This window comes from Malus sylvestris, chromosome 14, assembly GCF_916048215.2.
Source record: "Malus sylvestris chromosome 14, drMalSylv7.2, whole genome shotgun sequence".
NCBI classification, from domain to species: Eukaryota; Viridiplantae; Streptophyta; class Magnoliopsida; order Rosales; family Rosaceae; genus Malus; species Malus sylvestris.
Window position 1 is genome coordinate 8,543,335 of NC_062273.1, and position 16,093 is coordinate 8,559,427.

At 38.0% G+C, this 16,093-nt stretch overlaps 2 protein-coding genes across 23 annotated transcripts; both read right to left on the bottom strand.

Annotated features, from left to right (window-relative positions):
- Nucleotides 1-5,772: 5,772 nt before the first annotated feature.
- Nucleotides 5,773-9,741, bottom strand: LOC126600693 (ABC transporter A family member 1-like). Of its 20 annotated transcripts, none has more exons than XR_007615530.1 (8): nucleotides 9,695-9,740; nucleotides 9,506-9,602; nucleotides 9,043-9,121; nucleotides 8,836-8,939; nucleotides 7,750-7,896; nucleotides 6,785-7,037; nucleotides 6,243-6,611; nucleotides 5,773-6,158 (listed from the first exon to the last, which is right to left on the bottom strand). XR_007615530.1 is itself a non-coding variant. In XM_050267312.1 (4 exons), the coding sequence occupies exons 2-4, from the start codon at nucleotides 6,884-6,886 to the stop codon at nucleotides 6,077-6,079; spliced, it is 243 nt and encodes an 80-aa protein (XP_050123269.1). In that variant the 5' UTR covers nucleotides 6,887-7,037; nucleotides 7,347-7,517; the 3' UTR covers nucleotides 5,773-6,076. The 20 variants fall into 20 exon arrangements, 2 of the variants coding, with proteins under 2 accessions (XP_050123269.1, XP_050123268.1); XR_007615534.1 differs by having other exon boundaries at nucleotides 9,043-9,132; XR_007615526.1 differs by having other exon boundaries at nucleotides 9,043-9,299.
- A 143-nt stretch (nucleotides 9,742-9,884) lies between these two features.
- Nucleotides 9,885-13,921, bottom strand: LOC126600688 (pentatricopeptide repeat-containing protein At1g63330-like). Of its 3 annotated transcripts, XM_050267307.1 has the most exons (4): nucleotides 13,601-13,921; nucleotides 12,417-12,735; nucleotides 10,207-12,275; nucleotides 9,885-9,989 (listed from the first exon to the last, which is right to left on the bottom strand). In XM_050267307.1, the coding sequence occupies exons 2-3, from the start codon at nucleotides 12,429-12,431 to the stop codon at nucleotides 10,287-10,289; spliced, it is 2,004 nt and encodes a 667-aa protein (XP_050123264.1). In that variant the 5' UTR covers nucleotides 12,432-12,735; nucleotides 13,601-13,921; the 3' UTR covers nucleotides 9,885-9,989; nucleotides 10,207-10,286. The 3 variants fall into 3 exon arrangements, with proteins under 3 accessions (XP_050123264.1, XP_050123263.1, XP_050123262.1); XM_050267306.1 differs by having other exon boundaries at nucleotides 9,885-9,947; nucleotides 10,207-12,735; XM_050267305.1 differs by having other exon boundaries at nucleotides 10,207-12,735.
- Nucleotides 13,922-16,093: the final 2,172 nt, after the last annotated feature.

Consider the following 16,093-nt stretch of genomic DNA (forward strand, 5'->3'; position numbering starts at 1 on the left):
GCAATTTTGGAGAGGCGTTCCTCACAATCTTCATAGCAATGAGCCTTGACCAAGTGATTGAAGAAGTCTTTGGGAAAGAAATCGCGCATTGTGATGGCAATGGACGATCTTTGTGTCACAATTTCATCATCTTCAACACGTTCACGTTGCTTTGAAGGTTGACAATAGTTGCTTGGCCCCCTTTCTGATTGGCGGACTTGTGGAGGAGACGTATGCTTCTTGTGCAATTTCTTAGGAGTGACTTGAGTCCATCCTTCAACTTTGCTCGTCTTAAAGGATGCCCCCGGAGGTTGAGGTAAAAACTTTGAATTGAAAGAGCCAGAAGTGACGGTGGTATAGTTTGACTTCACCACATCGTCAAGATCTAGCTCGATGATTCCTTTCTGAGCCAGCTTTATGATGAGATCTTTCAGCACGAAGCATTTTTCTGTCGGATGACTGATGAAGCGGTGGAATTTACAGTATCTTGGACTGTCGGTACGATTCATCTCTTCCGGCCGTCTGCACTCAGGCAAACCGATCACCTTCTTGTCCAACAGGTCATCCAACATGGCAACCACATCAGAGTCGGGGAATGGATAAGTCTTCTCTTCAAGCTCCTTCAAAGTGCGTCTACGCATCTCTTGATCACGAAAAGCTTCGGTTTGAATCGCTTTGCCTAGTGTGGAGATTTTGACGGGAGCTGTGTTGACCGTCATTGTCTCTTTGGTGGGTTTCCATGCAGCCTTTTCCACCTTTGTCCCAAGAACTTTGTCGTCCTTGTAGTCGGCGATCGGTTCTTTCTTCCCATGATGGGCGATGCTCAACTCCATGTCATGGGCGCGGGTGGCCAATTCCTCGAAGGTCCATGGTTTAATGCCTTGAAGGATGTATTGCAAACCCCATTGCATGCCTTGGATGCACATCTCGATTGAAGAGGTTTCCGAGAGCCTGTCTTTACAGTCGAGGCTTAGAGTGCGCCATCTGATGATGTAGTCAATGACTGGCTCGTCCTTCCACTGCTTTGTACTCATTAGCTCTAGCATGCTCACAGTGCGGTGGGTGCTATAAAAGCGGTTGAGGAATTCCCGCTCTAATTGCTCCCAGCTGTTGATGGACTCAGGCTCTAGGTCCGTGTACCACTCAAATGCGTTTCCTTTCAGCGAGCGCATAAATTGCTTGGCAAGGTAGTCCCCTTCGGTCCCTGCGTTGTTGCAAGTTTCAACAAAGTGGGCAACGTGCTGTTTCGGGTTTCCTTTTCCATTAAACTGCATGAACTTTGGTGGTTGATAATCCCTTGGCATCTTCAGGGCATCAATCTTCTTAGAGTAGGGCTTCGAGTAGAACAAGGAGGTATGTGAGCTCCCTTCGTATTGTGCCTTGATGGTGTTGGTGATCATCTCTTGCAGCTGCTGGATAGAAAGAGATCCCATGAGTGCCGTTGCTTGGTCTGGCTCCAGCTTCGCATCGACTCTCTCCACCGTAGGCTCATCTTCTGGGTTAGGGTTCTCGCCGTCCTGTGGCTCCAGTCGGCTGACGAGTGCAGCGATTTGCAAGTCTTTTTCTTCCACAGTTCGGGTTAGCCTTGCGATTGCTTCATTCATTTGAGCCAGCTGCTCATCGATTGAAGTTGCTCCAATGGTCATGACTTGCATGGCTGAACTGCCGCTCGAATCGGCATCGGAGAGCATGGATTCGGAGTATTTCCTTGGACTTTCGCCCTTTGGTGCCCTTGGTGAGGCTAAGGTGATCAAAGGCTCGTGCCTTGGGTGCTCTTTTTCCCTTGGCAGAGTTAATGCAGAGGTGAAAGAGGCGGCGGAAGTAGCTCTTGCCTTGCTTCGAGTCGTGATGCCTAAAGTGACACCACTTGCGACGAGGACGCTCTTATTCTTTACGCTAGTTGCGGGAACAGTTTGAGCCTTCCTTGATGCCATTAATTTTGGAAGTGTGCTCGAATTTCTTGAACAGAGAAAGAGATGAGAGGTAGAGATGGTCCTACTGGGCGTGCCAATTTGTGAACACGAAAATTTCCTGAAACGAAAGCGACAAGAACAACGTGCACAAACAAAATATTTGTATTTTGATGATTTTGGGTTACAATCTCTATCAAATTTGATCCTCTGATTCGATCTTCGTAAGGTGTGTATTTGTGGATGTGTGATTGATCCAAGGGTCGTCGAGGCTTGATCTTGGATGAACGTTCTTTAAGGGCCGTGGTCTTGATCTTTGAAAGTGGATTTGAGCGGATCTTCAAGGAGCCGTTGGGGCTTGATCTTGAGGATGAGTGTTTCTTCAAGGGCCGTTTGAGGCTTGATCTTGAATAATGGTGATGAGCGGATCTTCAAGGGCTTTTGGGCTTGATCTTGAAGAACAGTGATGAACGGATCTTCAAGGGCTTTTGGGCTTGATCTTGAAGAACGGTGGCTTGTTGATCCAAGGGCCGTCGGGGCTTGATCTTGGAAGAACGATGAACGAAGAACGAAGAACACTTTCTTCAAGGGCCGTCGGGGCTTGATCTTGAATTGGTGGATGATTGTTGATCCAAAGGGCCGTTTAGGCTTGATCTTAGGATGAACGATGAACGAAGAACGAAGAGAGCTTTCTTGATTCTTCGGGAACTTGGATGCTTGAGAGCTTCGGAGTTTCAGAGCTTCAGAGCTTCAAGAATTTTGCCTAATGATTTTGGTTCTCCCTAAATGAATGAAATTGGCTTCTATTTATAGAATTTTCCAAAGCCTAATTTTGAATATAATATTCCAGATGAAATAAGTCGTTTCTGCTAGGTGTTGACATGTATCATGTTTGATGACTTTTCCAACTTATTTCGATTTTTTGTTTAGACATACGCTACGTGTAAAATTTATGTAATACATGAGCGTTGAAACTTTGATTTATCGGTCAACATTTATTTACCGAAATTTCGATGTCTACAGGACCAAAGTGATGAGTTATGCAAATCTCAGAGACCATTTTGGCTATTTAGCCTTTTGAAGATTAATAAACAGTGGTAGATTTTAATAGAAATTGTAGAATCCACTACTTTGGTATGGATTTGTAAGTATTTGTACAGTTTAGAGAGAGAAAGAGAGTGTGTATGTGTGCGCGCGCGCAATGACTAAGATTATTGGCCAACTTATTTATTTATTTCAATTACAAAGCTTTGGATCTTTACTTTTGAAGATTAATAAACAGTGGTAGATTTTAATAGAATTTGTAGAATGCACAACTTTTATATGGATTTGTAAGTATTTGTATAGTTGAGAGAGAGAGAGAGAGAGAGAGAGAGAGAGAGAGAGAGAGAGAGAGATGACTAATGAGTGCAATCCGAAAGGTAACGTTTTTACAATCAAATTAATGGCACAAAAAAATCAAACCCATCTCCCAAATCTTCAATTCAATAGAAATACAGAACTCATCCAACGGAAGAAAGACGCATATCAAATGTGTTAGAGAAGAGCTGGAGGCTAGAGGTAAAATCTTGCTCCTCAATACGATGATATAGCCTATTATTTTTTTTTAGGATTTCTAACTATTAAGTGGATTCTACATTGCCGAAGGTTTAGGCTGAGGTTAGTTTGTCTCACAAGATGCCTACACTTCAATTTAACTAGATAAATTTTGTTTGACTATAACATTATGTTTGGATGATGAAAATAAACTTGGAATTTAAATTAAAATCAGAATTTATAATTGATATGCACCTATTCCCTTGTTTGGATTCATAAACATAGAAATTTAGAATTTTCACGTGGAAAAACAACTTGGAATTTGGGACCTCCAATTCTCAAGTTTAAATTCCATATAAATATGTGTCATTTTCCAATTTCTATGATTGAGAGTTTAAAAATAACAAATTCCGAATTCAATTCCATTATTCCTTTAGATTAACCAATCAAGAAAATTCACAAATTCTAGAAAATAAAATCCCGTCATTTCAATTTCTGCCATTTTAAAATTCCATAGTAATCTTAAATTGTTTCATCCAAACATAGTGTAAGTTTTTTCATTTTTGAGGCAAGATTAATTATCAATTTACCTAGGCCATAAGGCTACCATTACTCTAAAGTATTACCACTTCGTATTTTAAATTTCATCGCCAATTTTCTCCTCCAATCGTCTATGATATTCATTTTCGTTTTACTAATCACAATCATATGGTCTTTAATCTGATAGCTGAAGGATTTTCTACGAAATCATATTTTCTCAAGTAGACATGCGCGCAGAGGTAGAGGCTGGGGAGGTGATGGTGTGAACGGGGCGGAGGATGGGGATATGGTGGCAACGGGGTACCAAGGGTGCCGATGAGAAAATGTTTTTCTTTTGTGTTTTAATATTTTTTAAAACTTGTCACTTACTACTAAGATCTAGTGGTATTCCTCTTCATTTATAAGTGAAAGGTCTTAGATTCGATTCTCGCTAAAGGCAAATTTGAACCACATTATTGTTGATCCATTGTGAGACTAACCCCAACATCTTCCCCTTAGTGTAAATAATATTGTTTGTTCAGAAAAAAGAAAAAAAATTTAAAAAAAATTACCTAGATAAGTCACACTGAAAATAATGTATATGAAAATTTAGGGCTGGAAATTTTTCCCAAAAATCCCAAACCAAACAAAAAAAATCCTGATCCCATACCGAAAAATTCCCAAACCGATAATACTGAAAATTTTGGGATACATACCGAACCGATCCCGAACCTTTTGGTATAGGATTAGGATTGCATATTTAATTGTTCGGGAATCCCGAACAAACTGAAAATATATATGTATATTTATTTTGGTTGCATGCATGTTGAATATTGAATTTAAGTAATTTGAGAGTATACTAGAAGTATGAAATTAAGTAGTTTGGAACTTTGGAAAGTCAATTTGACTTGGTAAGAATGATTTGCTATTTCAATTGGTAAGAAATTTCAAATTAGTAATAGGTAAAAAACCTAACGTTCAATTGATATGAAATTGGGCAACAAAATTGTAAGCCAAAGTCCCAAATTTTAGTCCACAACCCAAAAATCTCAAATTTATGACCAAAAGCCTAAAACCCCAAACGCAATCCCGATCCATCCCAAAATACCAAAAATATTTCAGGAATCTCGAAAATTGGGAATATCGAAATTTTAGCTCAGGATTGATCTTCAAATTCCCATCCCAAAAATTTTTGGTTTGGAATTCAGAATCCCATACCAAACCACCCCTACGAAAATTCACTAAAATCTATAAACAAAAGTCTATACCAAACTTCAAAATCCATATACGAGGTATGGATTCAACAAATCTTATAAAATCCACCACTTTAGAAATTAGATTTGAAGACCCCCTAAATCTTAATTTCACAACACGCCACTTAGTTTATGGTAGGAAACTATTTAGGTATTCTTATGGAACAAGAAGTTTTTAAATTGATAACACGGTGGTGTCAAAATTTGACGGAGTCTGAACTAAGTTCAACACGTATTGCACAAGTGTTGCTTTAGATCTCGATGCCGACTCAAGAGAAAGAGAGAATAGGCATATCATTGTTGGAGGCGGCCAACAGACACTGTTTTTGTTCGAATGCGTGTGAAAGCTGCATATAAATCTGGCTTCTTACAATCAAAATAATGCAAACAAACGCACATCTCTCGAGTCATCGTTAATCCCATTTTGTTAATCCCATTTTGTTTTCATTAATCATACTCTGTTGGTTGATCAAATGCATGGGCTGATTTCGGGGCCATGGCAGCTAAAGCTTACTCGAACGGTGCAGTTTTATTTTTACCTTTTACGTAGGACGTGCCGTAACACTAACCGGAAATTGCAAAGGAGTTGCCGTTTTCCGACTGTTTTTCTATTCAGCTTTAAAATCCTTGTTTTTCTATTCGACGACTAATAGAATGGTAACAATATGATGGGTATAACTCTCAATCTGTAATTTCGTAACAGATAACATTTCACCCAAGTTTGAAATTATGTACTTGAATATACTGTTTCTGAGATTTACAAACCGTCTTATGATGGTCTCAACCTTGAAAGCGGGGGCGACGCTTATGCCTGGTGGTGATTTGCCGACTACTGCCAAACTGTTTGAATTAGATTTGCCTCAATCCACGATTAACATGTCACGAGTTAGCTGCAAAATGGTTGAATATGGTTTCGAGAGTGGACTGGCTAATACTGTATTCTGCAATGCCAAGTTTACTTCTGGAAAAGAGAAATTATAAACAGCACTGGTCAGATTGAGCGTGAAGAAATATGAACAGACAGAAAAGGTATGACGAAATTCACCTGTTCCGTTCAAGGTGCCCGAGGACATCTGCAAGCGAGAGGCCCTGTCCATATGGCAACTGCAAAAAAAGTTGAGATAAATTACTAGTTGCTATCCATACTTAAAATACACACATTATTAATCTTATTATAGCCACAGGTGAATCCCAGAGATACCCGATTCACATGTATCCTACTGCCCATCGTTAAGTAGAGAGGCTTGCATAGCCCCCAAAGAAAAGGTATTTGACCTGGGAATCTAAAACACTCCAAAAGAGACGTAGCTTGCCCCACCCTGACCAGAAATCAAGAATTCAGGGCCAAGAGTGAGAATATGAGATGGATTATGGTCCAACCTCCATGCATTTTATCGTACGGCTTTCAAGAGGACTGCTTTGCAAAACAAAATAGAAGAAACTGAATCTTGCGTTTTCAAGATTTGAGAATGTCTACTTTTCTATGAAATGAAAACAGTGAAAACGAAATAACAAAAGTAGGCAATGTGTAACTGTGGACAACTTTTTTGAGAACCACCAATATCATTTAAACCATAATAGAAATACCTTCCAAAGATTCCGCAAATAGATTATGGCATTGTCAATGGAACCTGAAAGAACCCTAGTTCTTTCTGTCTTTATCTTCATCAAGGTCAAGAGTAACAACATCTGAGGAAATCTTCAGAAGGGATTCTAGATAACTTGGAGTGCCATGTTTGATACTTCCAATGCTGTTCCAACATTCCTTCAGTGTGGGTAGTGTCCACTTGTTAGAAAGTAAGAGTTCAAGCCCAAGTGTCAAAAGGAAGTAACAAATGCTCTGCCACAGGCGAGACTTTGAATCAGATCATAATAAACCATATTTTCCATGCGAATTACAGTTAGATTTTCAATAATGTATTTAAACATGTAACAAATAGCAAACCAAGACACAAGGTGTTACACTTCTTGCTCTAAATTTTCAGTTGATTACAATGCACGCACGGCACATGCTAAATGTAATTGCCAACCTTGTACCACTTTCTCATAAACACTAGTGTAATAAGAAATGAACAAGTTAAAAAAAAAAACAAAAAATTAAAAATCAAGTTCAATTTGTATGGAAGGCTGCAACCACAAGAATTCATACCCAAGATCTCCTACTTTCATATAGTTTGTAGTGGGAGGTTCCGATCCAGGATATCTAGGACCCCGATGTCTGATCCTAGGTTATACTACCAACATATCCCAATAGCTCAAGCTGTTAGGATGTGAGTAACATAATCTTATACATAAACAACACGTGTTGCTCCAATATCTAGCTTACCTTTTGACACAATGAAAGAAACAGGTGACTCTGTAAAGTTTTAACTGTAGGGTTTCGTCTTGCTGACATGTAAATATTGAAGTGGTCAACACTTGAGCAAGCCAATACTCTAAGAATGGTTATTCCTTGTTACCATTATATATTCATTGAAACTTCCACTTCTCAAGAAATAACTTTTTCAGCAGACGGTTGCAGAAGATTTCCTGCATAAGGCCAAGATATGTACCTCAATACCAAGGTAACAAATTGAGCCACCAGTAACATTCCAACCAAAGGCCTGATTGCTGGATTTATCTTTCATATCTTGCTGTAGAAGAGCCAGTGATGCAAGTCCATCAGCAAAGCAAAAGCCTGGAGATAATCTGAAAAAGCTCTGGAAGCATAGATCTAAATGTTAGGGAAGATTGCTATTCTCGACACGTCATCAGCAGCCAGTTTTGAATCATGACATTCACTAAGGGGCAAGCTAAAATTTCTAGAACATCCCCCCATAGTTGATAAAAAATTCTAGACTTACTGCTTCTATTATATTAGATGGTTCACACCAACACAATGCTACCAAATTACGAATTAAAACAGAAAATTTTGGAAACAATAGTAAGATCGAGTACAAATTCAATTAGTCCTACTTTTCCAAATGAATCAACATCCTGAAAGTAAATTTTAAAAAGACTCACTAAACTTCCTTCAAAATAAAGCCAACATTTACCTACTAATCACAAATTCCAAGAGTGGTATTCTCCCCCCCCCCCCCTCTCAACTAAAGTATATTCTTATTATTAAAAAATTAAAAAAATTTATTTATAGACAAGTTCTCTCATGCCACATGGCGCTGACACGTACAATCTTATTTGAAGAACACCTTGTGGGACCCACTCCACATTATATCTTACCAATCCAAACCATATTTTTTAAGTCTTCATTCAAAGGCTATCCTCACAAAGATTAATCTAAATTTAGAGCCGTTAAGGCATCTAATTGTGACAAAAAAAAATATATTTAAATGGTGCTTCCAAGAAATACACCACCTTTTAAACAAATGGTCATAAAAATTTCAATTTAAGTTTTTTTGTTGGTAGAGATGATCTTTGAGGAATGGCTTAAAAGAAAGACGGTTTGGATAGTTCAAAGTCAATGCAGAGTGTGCCCTACATATATACATATATTTTCCACAAAAACCAAAACTTCATAAGAAAAGTTAGACGGATTAGTAAGATATAAACCAAAGTATTGAAGTACTAGAAGAAGTAGTAGTAGTAGTAGTAAGAGGACTATTAATAAAAGATAAGTTATATGCATGTAGGAATAAAACCTTAAGAAAAGAATTTGCACTTGCTGTTGTCTTTATAAGCCCCATGATGAATGAGATAACCATACGAATGAGTCCCGTAAGAAGTGGACAAAGAGAACCACATTCTGGATATGAATAAGCATACAAGTACAACATTAATAACCAAAAGTTGCAAGGTTAATGCCGTGAATGTGAGAATAAGAGAATGACAAATAGAAAATACACCACCTGAGGAATTGCTAATCCATACGTTAAAAACATGATGACTGTCGAGTCGACAATCCACTTCCAATGAACAGCTCCAGACCTACATACAGTCTTCTCGTAAAATAAGTAAACCTGAAGAATTTTTCGATGTTTGATGGAACTCAAGAAAAAATAGAGTAACTGTGGAGCTTAATGCCCTTGGTTGGTGTCTACCCATCGTGTAGAATATGTTTATGTTATCCACCTAATAGTACAATTTCCAGTGTCGAAATATTCTCCTATATCCGCAGACATTAACCAAACAAAAAAATGCACATAAACATTTTGAATCCTACTAATTTTCAGATTTGACCAAAAGAAATGATGACGTTCCCACAAATTATTTTACAAAAAAAAAAAAAAAAAGAACCAGTGATGAACTGAAGTTGGAAGCTCAAATTCGGACAAGAAAAAAGTGTGAAGAACTACATGTTTAAAGACATACCAAAGATGTAAAAAGGAATTATTGCTAATGATGAAGGAAAAAGAAAGCTGATGAAGTCCCATATGAAAGTAGAAGCCCAATATTAAAGAATAGAAACCTGAGGATGAACCTAATACAATTATGTTAATCTTATGAGTATCAGTAACGAAATTACAAGCGGATGGTTATTTAACCAACAGACAAACATACCCCACTAATCAATTGTTGGTTTTCAGCTTTTACTTCATGCTCCTGCATCAGTCAACAAAAAAAAAAATTATGGGGTAAGGAAATACTCAGAGCAGTAAAGAACATACACTTAGGTAGGTATGTAGTTTAATTGACAGATTGATAGAGGTTAAAATAATTTTGGTAGGACATGACCCAAATACAGAACATACGCCATATGTGCTCCAACGAAGGCCAACATGAGCACACTCATAATCAGCAAAGTTAATTGACCCTAAAGCAAATGCCATGGGCAAAAGCAATGACCTTTAATATCCTGAAAGAGAAAATGTAAATGAAACCCATCTGCACTACAGAAATCACAACAGTTTCTGTTCTACTTTTTTTTTTTGATACATTTCTTTAATCGCAATGCAAACAGTTTGTGATATATGTTTTGTACAAAATAAGCATAGATAACAGAAAGAAAAAAAAAAGTAAAATCAAGATAAAAGATCCTAAGCAGCTAAATATGAGATAAGAATCCTTTGTACCTGACTGAATATTTTAATCTTCTTGGGATAATTCTTCTTTGCCCAAGAGAAAGGCTTTACACTGGGTCAGTGACCCTAAATCAATTAACTTTGCATTCATGCACAAGCTCCACAAGATTTGAAACCTCAGGAGATCTCTTTATCCAACTTTTGAATACTGGTCGGCTAAGAATCTCGAAAGTTACCTCATTAGGTTGACAGCCTTCCAGTACAAGATTTTTCAATAATGATAAAATGTCCGAAAAAGCACCACTCTTGAACATTGCCTCCAATAAGGTATTGTAGATTGCTATGCTTGGAGTAAGCCCATTCTCTATCACGTCATCCCTCAACTCAAGAGCAACAGATACCTTTCCATCATTGCAAAGGCCACTAATTAAGGACCCATAGGTAAACAAATCCGGTTTTAGTCTCTGGTTGTACATATCACTAACCAATTGATTAACCATCGCCTTATTGCCCTCTTTAATGAAGGCGTGAATAAGAATATTATAAGAAATTGTATCAGGAAAAAATCCAGTATTCCGTAGTTGCTTAAAAACCCGTTCTGCAATTCCAACTAGACCATTCTTACAAAGTCTGTCTAGCAGCAGATTAAAAGTGACAATAGTGGGACTAGAACCACTACACGTCATGTAATCCAAGAGCTTCAGACATTCAGAAAAGTTTTTTACTCTACAGAAGTACTGAATTAAACAATTCAAACTAATAACATTAGGCTGAACACCACCATTCTTCATATGACTCAAGACCCTACGGATCACTGAACTCTTTTTCTGTTTGCATGCCACAGACAAAATCGTATTGAAGGAAACCACATCAGGCCCATTTTCGTCCCACTTAAAGTAGTCCAAGAATTTCAAAGCCTTGGAGAGGTTATTTTCTCTACAGAAACTCTTTAAAATTGTGTTATATGACACATTACTTGGCATTAAACCTTCCCCAATCATTTTCTTCAATCGATATAGCGCTTCTTCTGATCTATTCTCATGACACAAACAATTGAAGTATATATTGTACACAACAACATCCACATAGTTGCCCTCTGTAATCACATCAAGCAGTAGTTCACAAGCAATCCCAATGTTACCTGTTTTTAACAGGCCTCCTCCCAAGGCAGCATATGTGTATGCGTTGGGAGAAAATCCTTTGTTCTCAATCATCTCAAGTAAGCTGAAAATGTCATTCGCTCTATCTTGAATACAAAGTGCATGAAGGATCACATTGTATGTGGTCATATCTGGTTCACATCCTTCCCTTTCCATCTTAGCCAAATATTCTAACGCCTCTGCAATCCTCCCATCACCACAAAGAGATTTAATAACTATAGTGTATGTTATCGCACTAAGCTTACACCCATCAGTCTCCATTTCATCTAAACAACACAGAAGATCTCTCCACAAACCTTCTCTACCAAACCCATAAACTAAGGCAGTATAAGAGCACACATTGTGTACAACGCCCTTCCTCTTCATCCAATAAAACAATTGCAAAGCATTATTACTCTGGCCGGTTTTACACAATGCCCAAAGCATAGGGTTATAAACATAAGCACCGAAAAAATGACCCTTACGCATAAGAGCATAGCACACAAACCACGCCTCTTCGGTCATCATGGCTTTACTAAGCTTAGAAATCAACAAACACAAACTGGGTTCGGTCGGGAAATACTTCAACCTCAACATAAGCTTAAAAACACCAATTGAGCTAACTAAATTCCCAACTCTAAGCATGTTTTTCAAGATTCTCGACAAAGAAGTAAAAGAGGGTAAAAACCCACAATCAAACATCTCTTCAGCAATCATATAAGCATCTTTCAGACGACCAAGTGATAGCATACCATTCAAAAGTGCATTGAAAGTGGAAGCATTTGGGGCGGGCCCAAATCTCTTCATTCCGAGGTAAACCTGAACCACATTGTCTAGCAATACAGTCTGTGACTTCAAGTAAGAGTAAACCAAAGCATTGAAATCATACACAGTGGGTTTGCCGGGCACATTGCCCATGGAGTTCAAAGACTTGAGGGCTTTCGCAAAGTTACCGGAGGAGGCATGGCATTGCATACTGAGCTGTAATTCACGGTAGTTACAGTCATCGGAATTGCTTGCTTCATAAGTAAAGTCTGTAGCTTTAAGTGCAGATAATGAAGAAAATTTGACAAAAATAGGAGGAAAATAACAGTTGCAAATTCTGCGGTGTGAACAACTAACCGCGCCAAGTGTCATCAAGGATGAAATTTAAGTTGAAGATTAGAAATTTGAGTTGCTTGTGTTGCTTATATACCATCAACTACCCACACTGTTCAGCAAGGCTGGTCCTGAGTATTTTGGTGCCCGGGGTGAACAATCAAAATGTGCCTTTATGAAGCATACCTTTGAGAAGAGGATGGCAGCATCAATCAATTCCATTTTCACCTCCTTCAAGGCTTGAGCTGTAGGTCCAATATCAAGCATGTGCAGAATTACAGGCTGGTCAGGGCCTAGCATTGCTCCCCTCACAATCATCCAAACAATAGCATACTGTATTGCCCTGTTCAACATCAAGCATGAACCTCATCAAGTTTTCAAGAATTCGGAACTAAGCAAGTTTTACATTTAAAAGCATAATTCTTTTCATAATGTATGCCAATTACTTTCAATATAATAAAATTGGACATCAAAATTAAGCTACAAATTCAGGAAAACATCCAAGACGGGTTTATCAATATGAGAATATATGGCATGCCTGCAGCACCAGTGACCAAAACAGTCACAGGATCCTTCTCATACTCAAGAAGCTCCACATGTATTTTATGAGCGTCCAAAGGAAGGCAATAGCGAACAGAACAGCCAAACTTTTCTCAATCAGTACAACATTCATATTCTCATTTTCTAAAGAATTACAACAATATTCTCCATTTTTCTCAGAAAACAAACAGATGTGCAACGAAGAATTCCCGTTAAAATCAGAACAAATCCAATCATATGTTTATAGGTCTGAAAATACCACCAATCAAACAAAGAATCTACAGCCTAAAGGGGCACCTCTTCAACAAGGCAATCAGATACCAAAACAAAGTCCACAAGATAATATAAATAAAGAATTTTTAATTATCTATTCCAAAGAAAAGAACCTGTCCTTCTGTTTGGTCTCCTCCAAAACCAAGTAATACATGAAATTAATAATAATAATAATAATAATAAGTTAAATAATCGTGTTAGAATTTGGAAGGAGGTTTGTGTTTTCTGATCATAAATTAGAAATACCAATTTTAATGATTTCGTAACCATATCAAATACATAGAAGTTGGGGTCTTGCTTTCCCGGATTTGCAAAATCCAATTCAAGCAAATTAAGGTGAAAAAAAAATAAAAAATGAGACAATTGAAACCGAAAAGAGATGGAGGCGCTGAGACCTCTGAGAGATTATCGAACGGCGGAACGGCGGAACGGCGGAGCGCGGAGGGTTGGAGGAGGAAGCAGGCGGAGGGTCAGAGATTCCCTGGTCGCCAAGAATACGAAACGATTTGGGCTTCGAAGAACGAAGGGCGAAGACGCGGGGCACTGGAGCAAAAAACACTTTAGGGTTTAGGGTTTAGGGTGGTGGCTACAACAGAGAGGAGGGGTTTTGGGTTAGTAACTAGTTGTCCATGCAAAAGACAGCACCGTCACAGCAAGACATGTTCTCTTCTCATTGAAAAATTTTGCTGTGTGACCGGAACACGGTGTTCAAACCAAGTGGTGAAAAAAATTATTTTTAAGTTATTTGATGGTTTTTTGTTAAAATTTAGATTTTAAAGTCCATTTCATTAATTTTTCTCTTAATTAATAATCTTTTTATTTTTTATTTGTTCATTAAAATTAAGAATTCGTACCTTAACTTCCTATCGAGTTTAGAATTCATCAGTGAAGTAAAATTTGTTAATTTACGTCCCTACATTTAACAGAATGTGCATCATTAGTTTTTGTCATTAACTTTTGTGAAAAAATTAACATATTAGTTAAACATATCATCATCCACCCAAAAGTTAGGGTAGTGCTATTCACACACTTATTTTTATTTCTCACACTCTCTAAAATTTTGGCCGTCGGATCAGTGAATTGAAGAAGATCAATGGTAAAAAATTAATAAAGATGTGTGGAAAATAAAAATGGTTGTATAAATAGGCTACCCCAAAATTAAATAAAATAGTATGGCGACCACTTCTAATGTTTCAACCAAGCGAATTTGAAATAAAATTATAAGAGAAATATCAAAATTTCAACCAAAAAAAAAATGTAAAAGCAACATTATCATCCATTGTACAAATAAAAACTAACAACAAACTTCACATCTTGCTTAAATGCTTCTACAATATGAAGAGGAATGTGTGCATAAGAGTATTCGGGCTAGAAATCAGGTTGGATTTAGATTGACATAGATGAGTAAAGAATCAACCCAACCCAAACCGATAAATGATCGAATTGAGGTGGAGTTGGATTTGAGCAAGATTTCTTTTATTTTAACTGGCTTGATTGAGTTTAAAACATAATTAAATATGAGCAAATTCGGTCTCAGATGGTGAGGTGAAGCTATCAATCTCAGACTCTCAGACTCGCAGCCTCAACCTCAGGGAGTCGAGTCTGTCGAGGGGTGGTGGGAGAGAGAACGAGAAATGGTGGCAAGTGGGGGGAGTCGAGATTGAAGTCACTAAACTAAAATTGAATGAAAAATAAAAACCCTAATCCAATATGATGGTGAGGATTAAAGAATTACTGATGATTAAGTTATTTATAAACAGGGTGTTCCGGGGCCCGTGGTTCTTAAGTTATAGACCAACCCTGCCCCGTAGTTAACTTTAAACCCGCCTTGCCCTGTCCCATTTCATCTCTGCCAAATTTGGCCCTGACTTGAACCCACCCCAAATCGCTAATACCCGTCCTAACCCGCTAGTACCCGCCCCAACCGCAGGTCCAGGACCCATTTGCCTACCCATAGTACTAAGGATGCGGATGAGAAAATGTTTTTCTTTTGTGTTTTGATATTTCAAAAAAATAAAATAAAATAATCTAGATAAGTGACATTGTGATAACAATGTCTATAAAAATTTATAAACAAAAGTCTATACAAAACTTCAAAATCCATACCAGAGTTGTGGATTCTATAAATCTTATAAAATCTCTCAAAAAAAAGAAAACAAAAGGAGAGAAAAAGAGTTGGTCCAATTACAATGAATGACCATCCTCCAGAAGTACATAGGTGTCAGGAGGGGTATCTAACCAAAGACAAGGACTAACAACACTAAGTTAATAACGGGCTAGGCGATGGGCTACACAAAAGCTTTAGTGATCCTTGGCAACAAAGCTTTAGAATCCTCAATAGTATGTCCAATAGGAGACATATTAGTGACGATATTCCTCATCACGGAAATGATCTAAAGCTAGTCACTCTCGAAAGTAACATTGTGAAACCCCTCGTCAACACCAAAACCAAGCCTTCCCTAAAAGCTAAAGTCTCGGCATGAAGAGGGGAGGGAACAAAACTGAAGTTCTTCGCAACTCCTCCAACAAAATTTCCATGTTAGTCATGCACCATAATTCCAGTACCTCCCATCTCGAGATCTTTGCTCTAGGCACTGTCAATGTTCACCTTGAGCCGCCTTATAGGTGGCGAGCTCTTCAGCTTAGAAGGCCTGGGTTTTAAGGGGCTTGTCAAAAACTAATTATGCATTCTTGTGGAACAAGAAGAAGTTTTTAAATTGATAACATTGTTGGTATCAAAACTTGGATGGAGTCTGGACTGGGTACAATGCATATATGCTCCGAGTGTTGTTGTATGTTCTAGTGCTATGGGATGGCTTGAGAGAAGTAGAGAATATGAGTGTCACTATTGGAAGCGGTCAATAGATAACGTTTGTGTTTAAGTGCGT

What these genes read in the sequence shown, in the direction of transcription:
- LOC126600688 (XM_050267306.1), bottom strand. Translation starts at nt 12,431, where the DNA reads ATGACACTTGGCGCGGTTAGTTGTTCACACCGCAGAATTTGCAACTGT.
- LOC126600693 (XM_050267312.1), bottom strand. Translation starts at nt 6,886, where the DNA reads ATGTTGTTACTCTTGACCTTGATGAAGATAAAGACAGAAAGAACTAGG. An exon ending in ATTTGCGGAATCTTTGGAAG is followed by an intron (nt 6,302 to 6,784) that starts GTATTTCTATTA and finishes CTTTTTTTGCAG; the next exon opens with TTGCCATATGGACAGGGCCT. An exon ending in GGGCACCTTGAACGGAACAG is followed by an intron (nt 6,159 to 6,242) that starts GTGAATTTCGTC and finishes TCTCTTTTCCAG; the next exon opens with AAGTAAACTTGGCATTGCAG.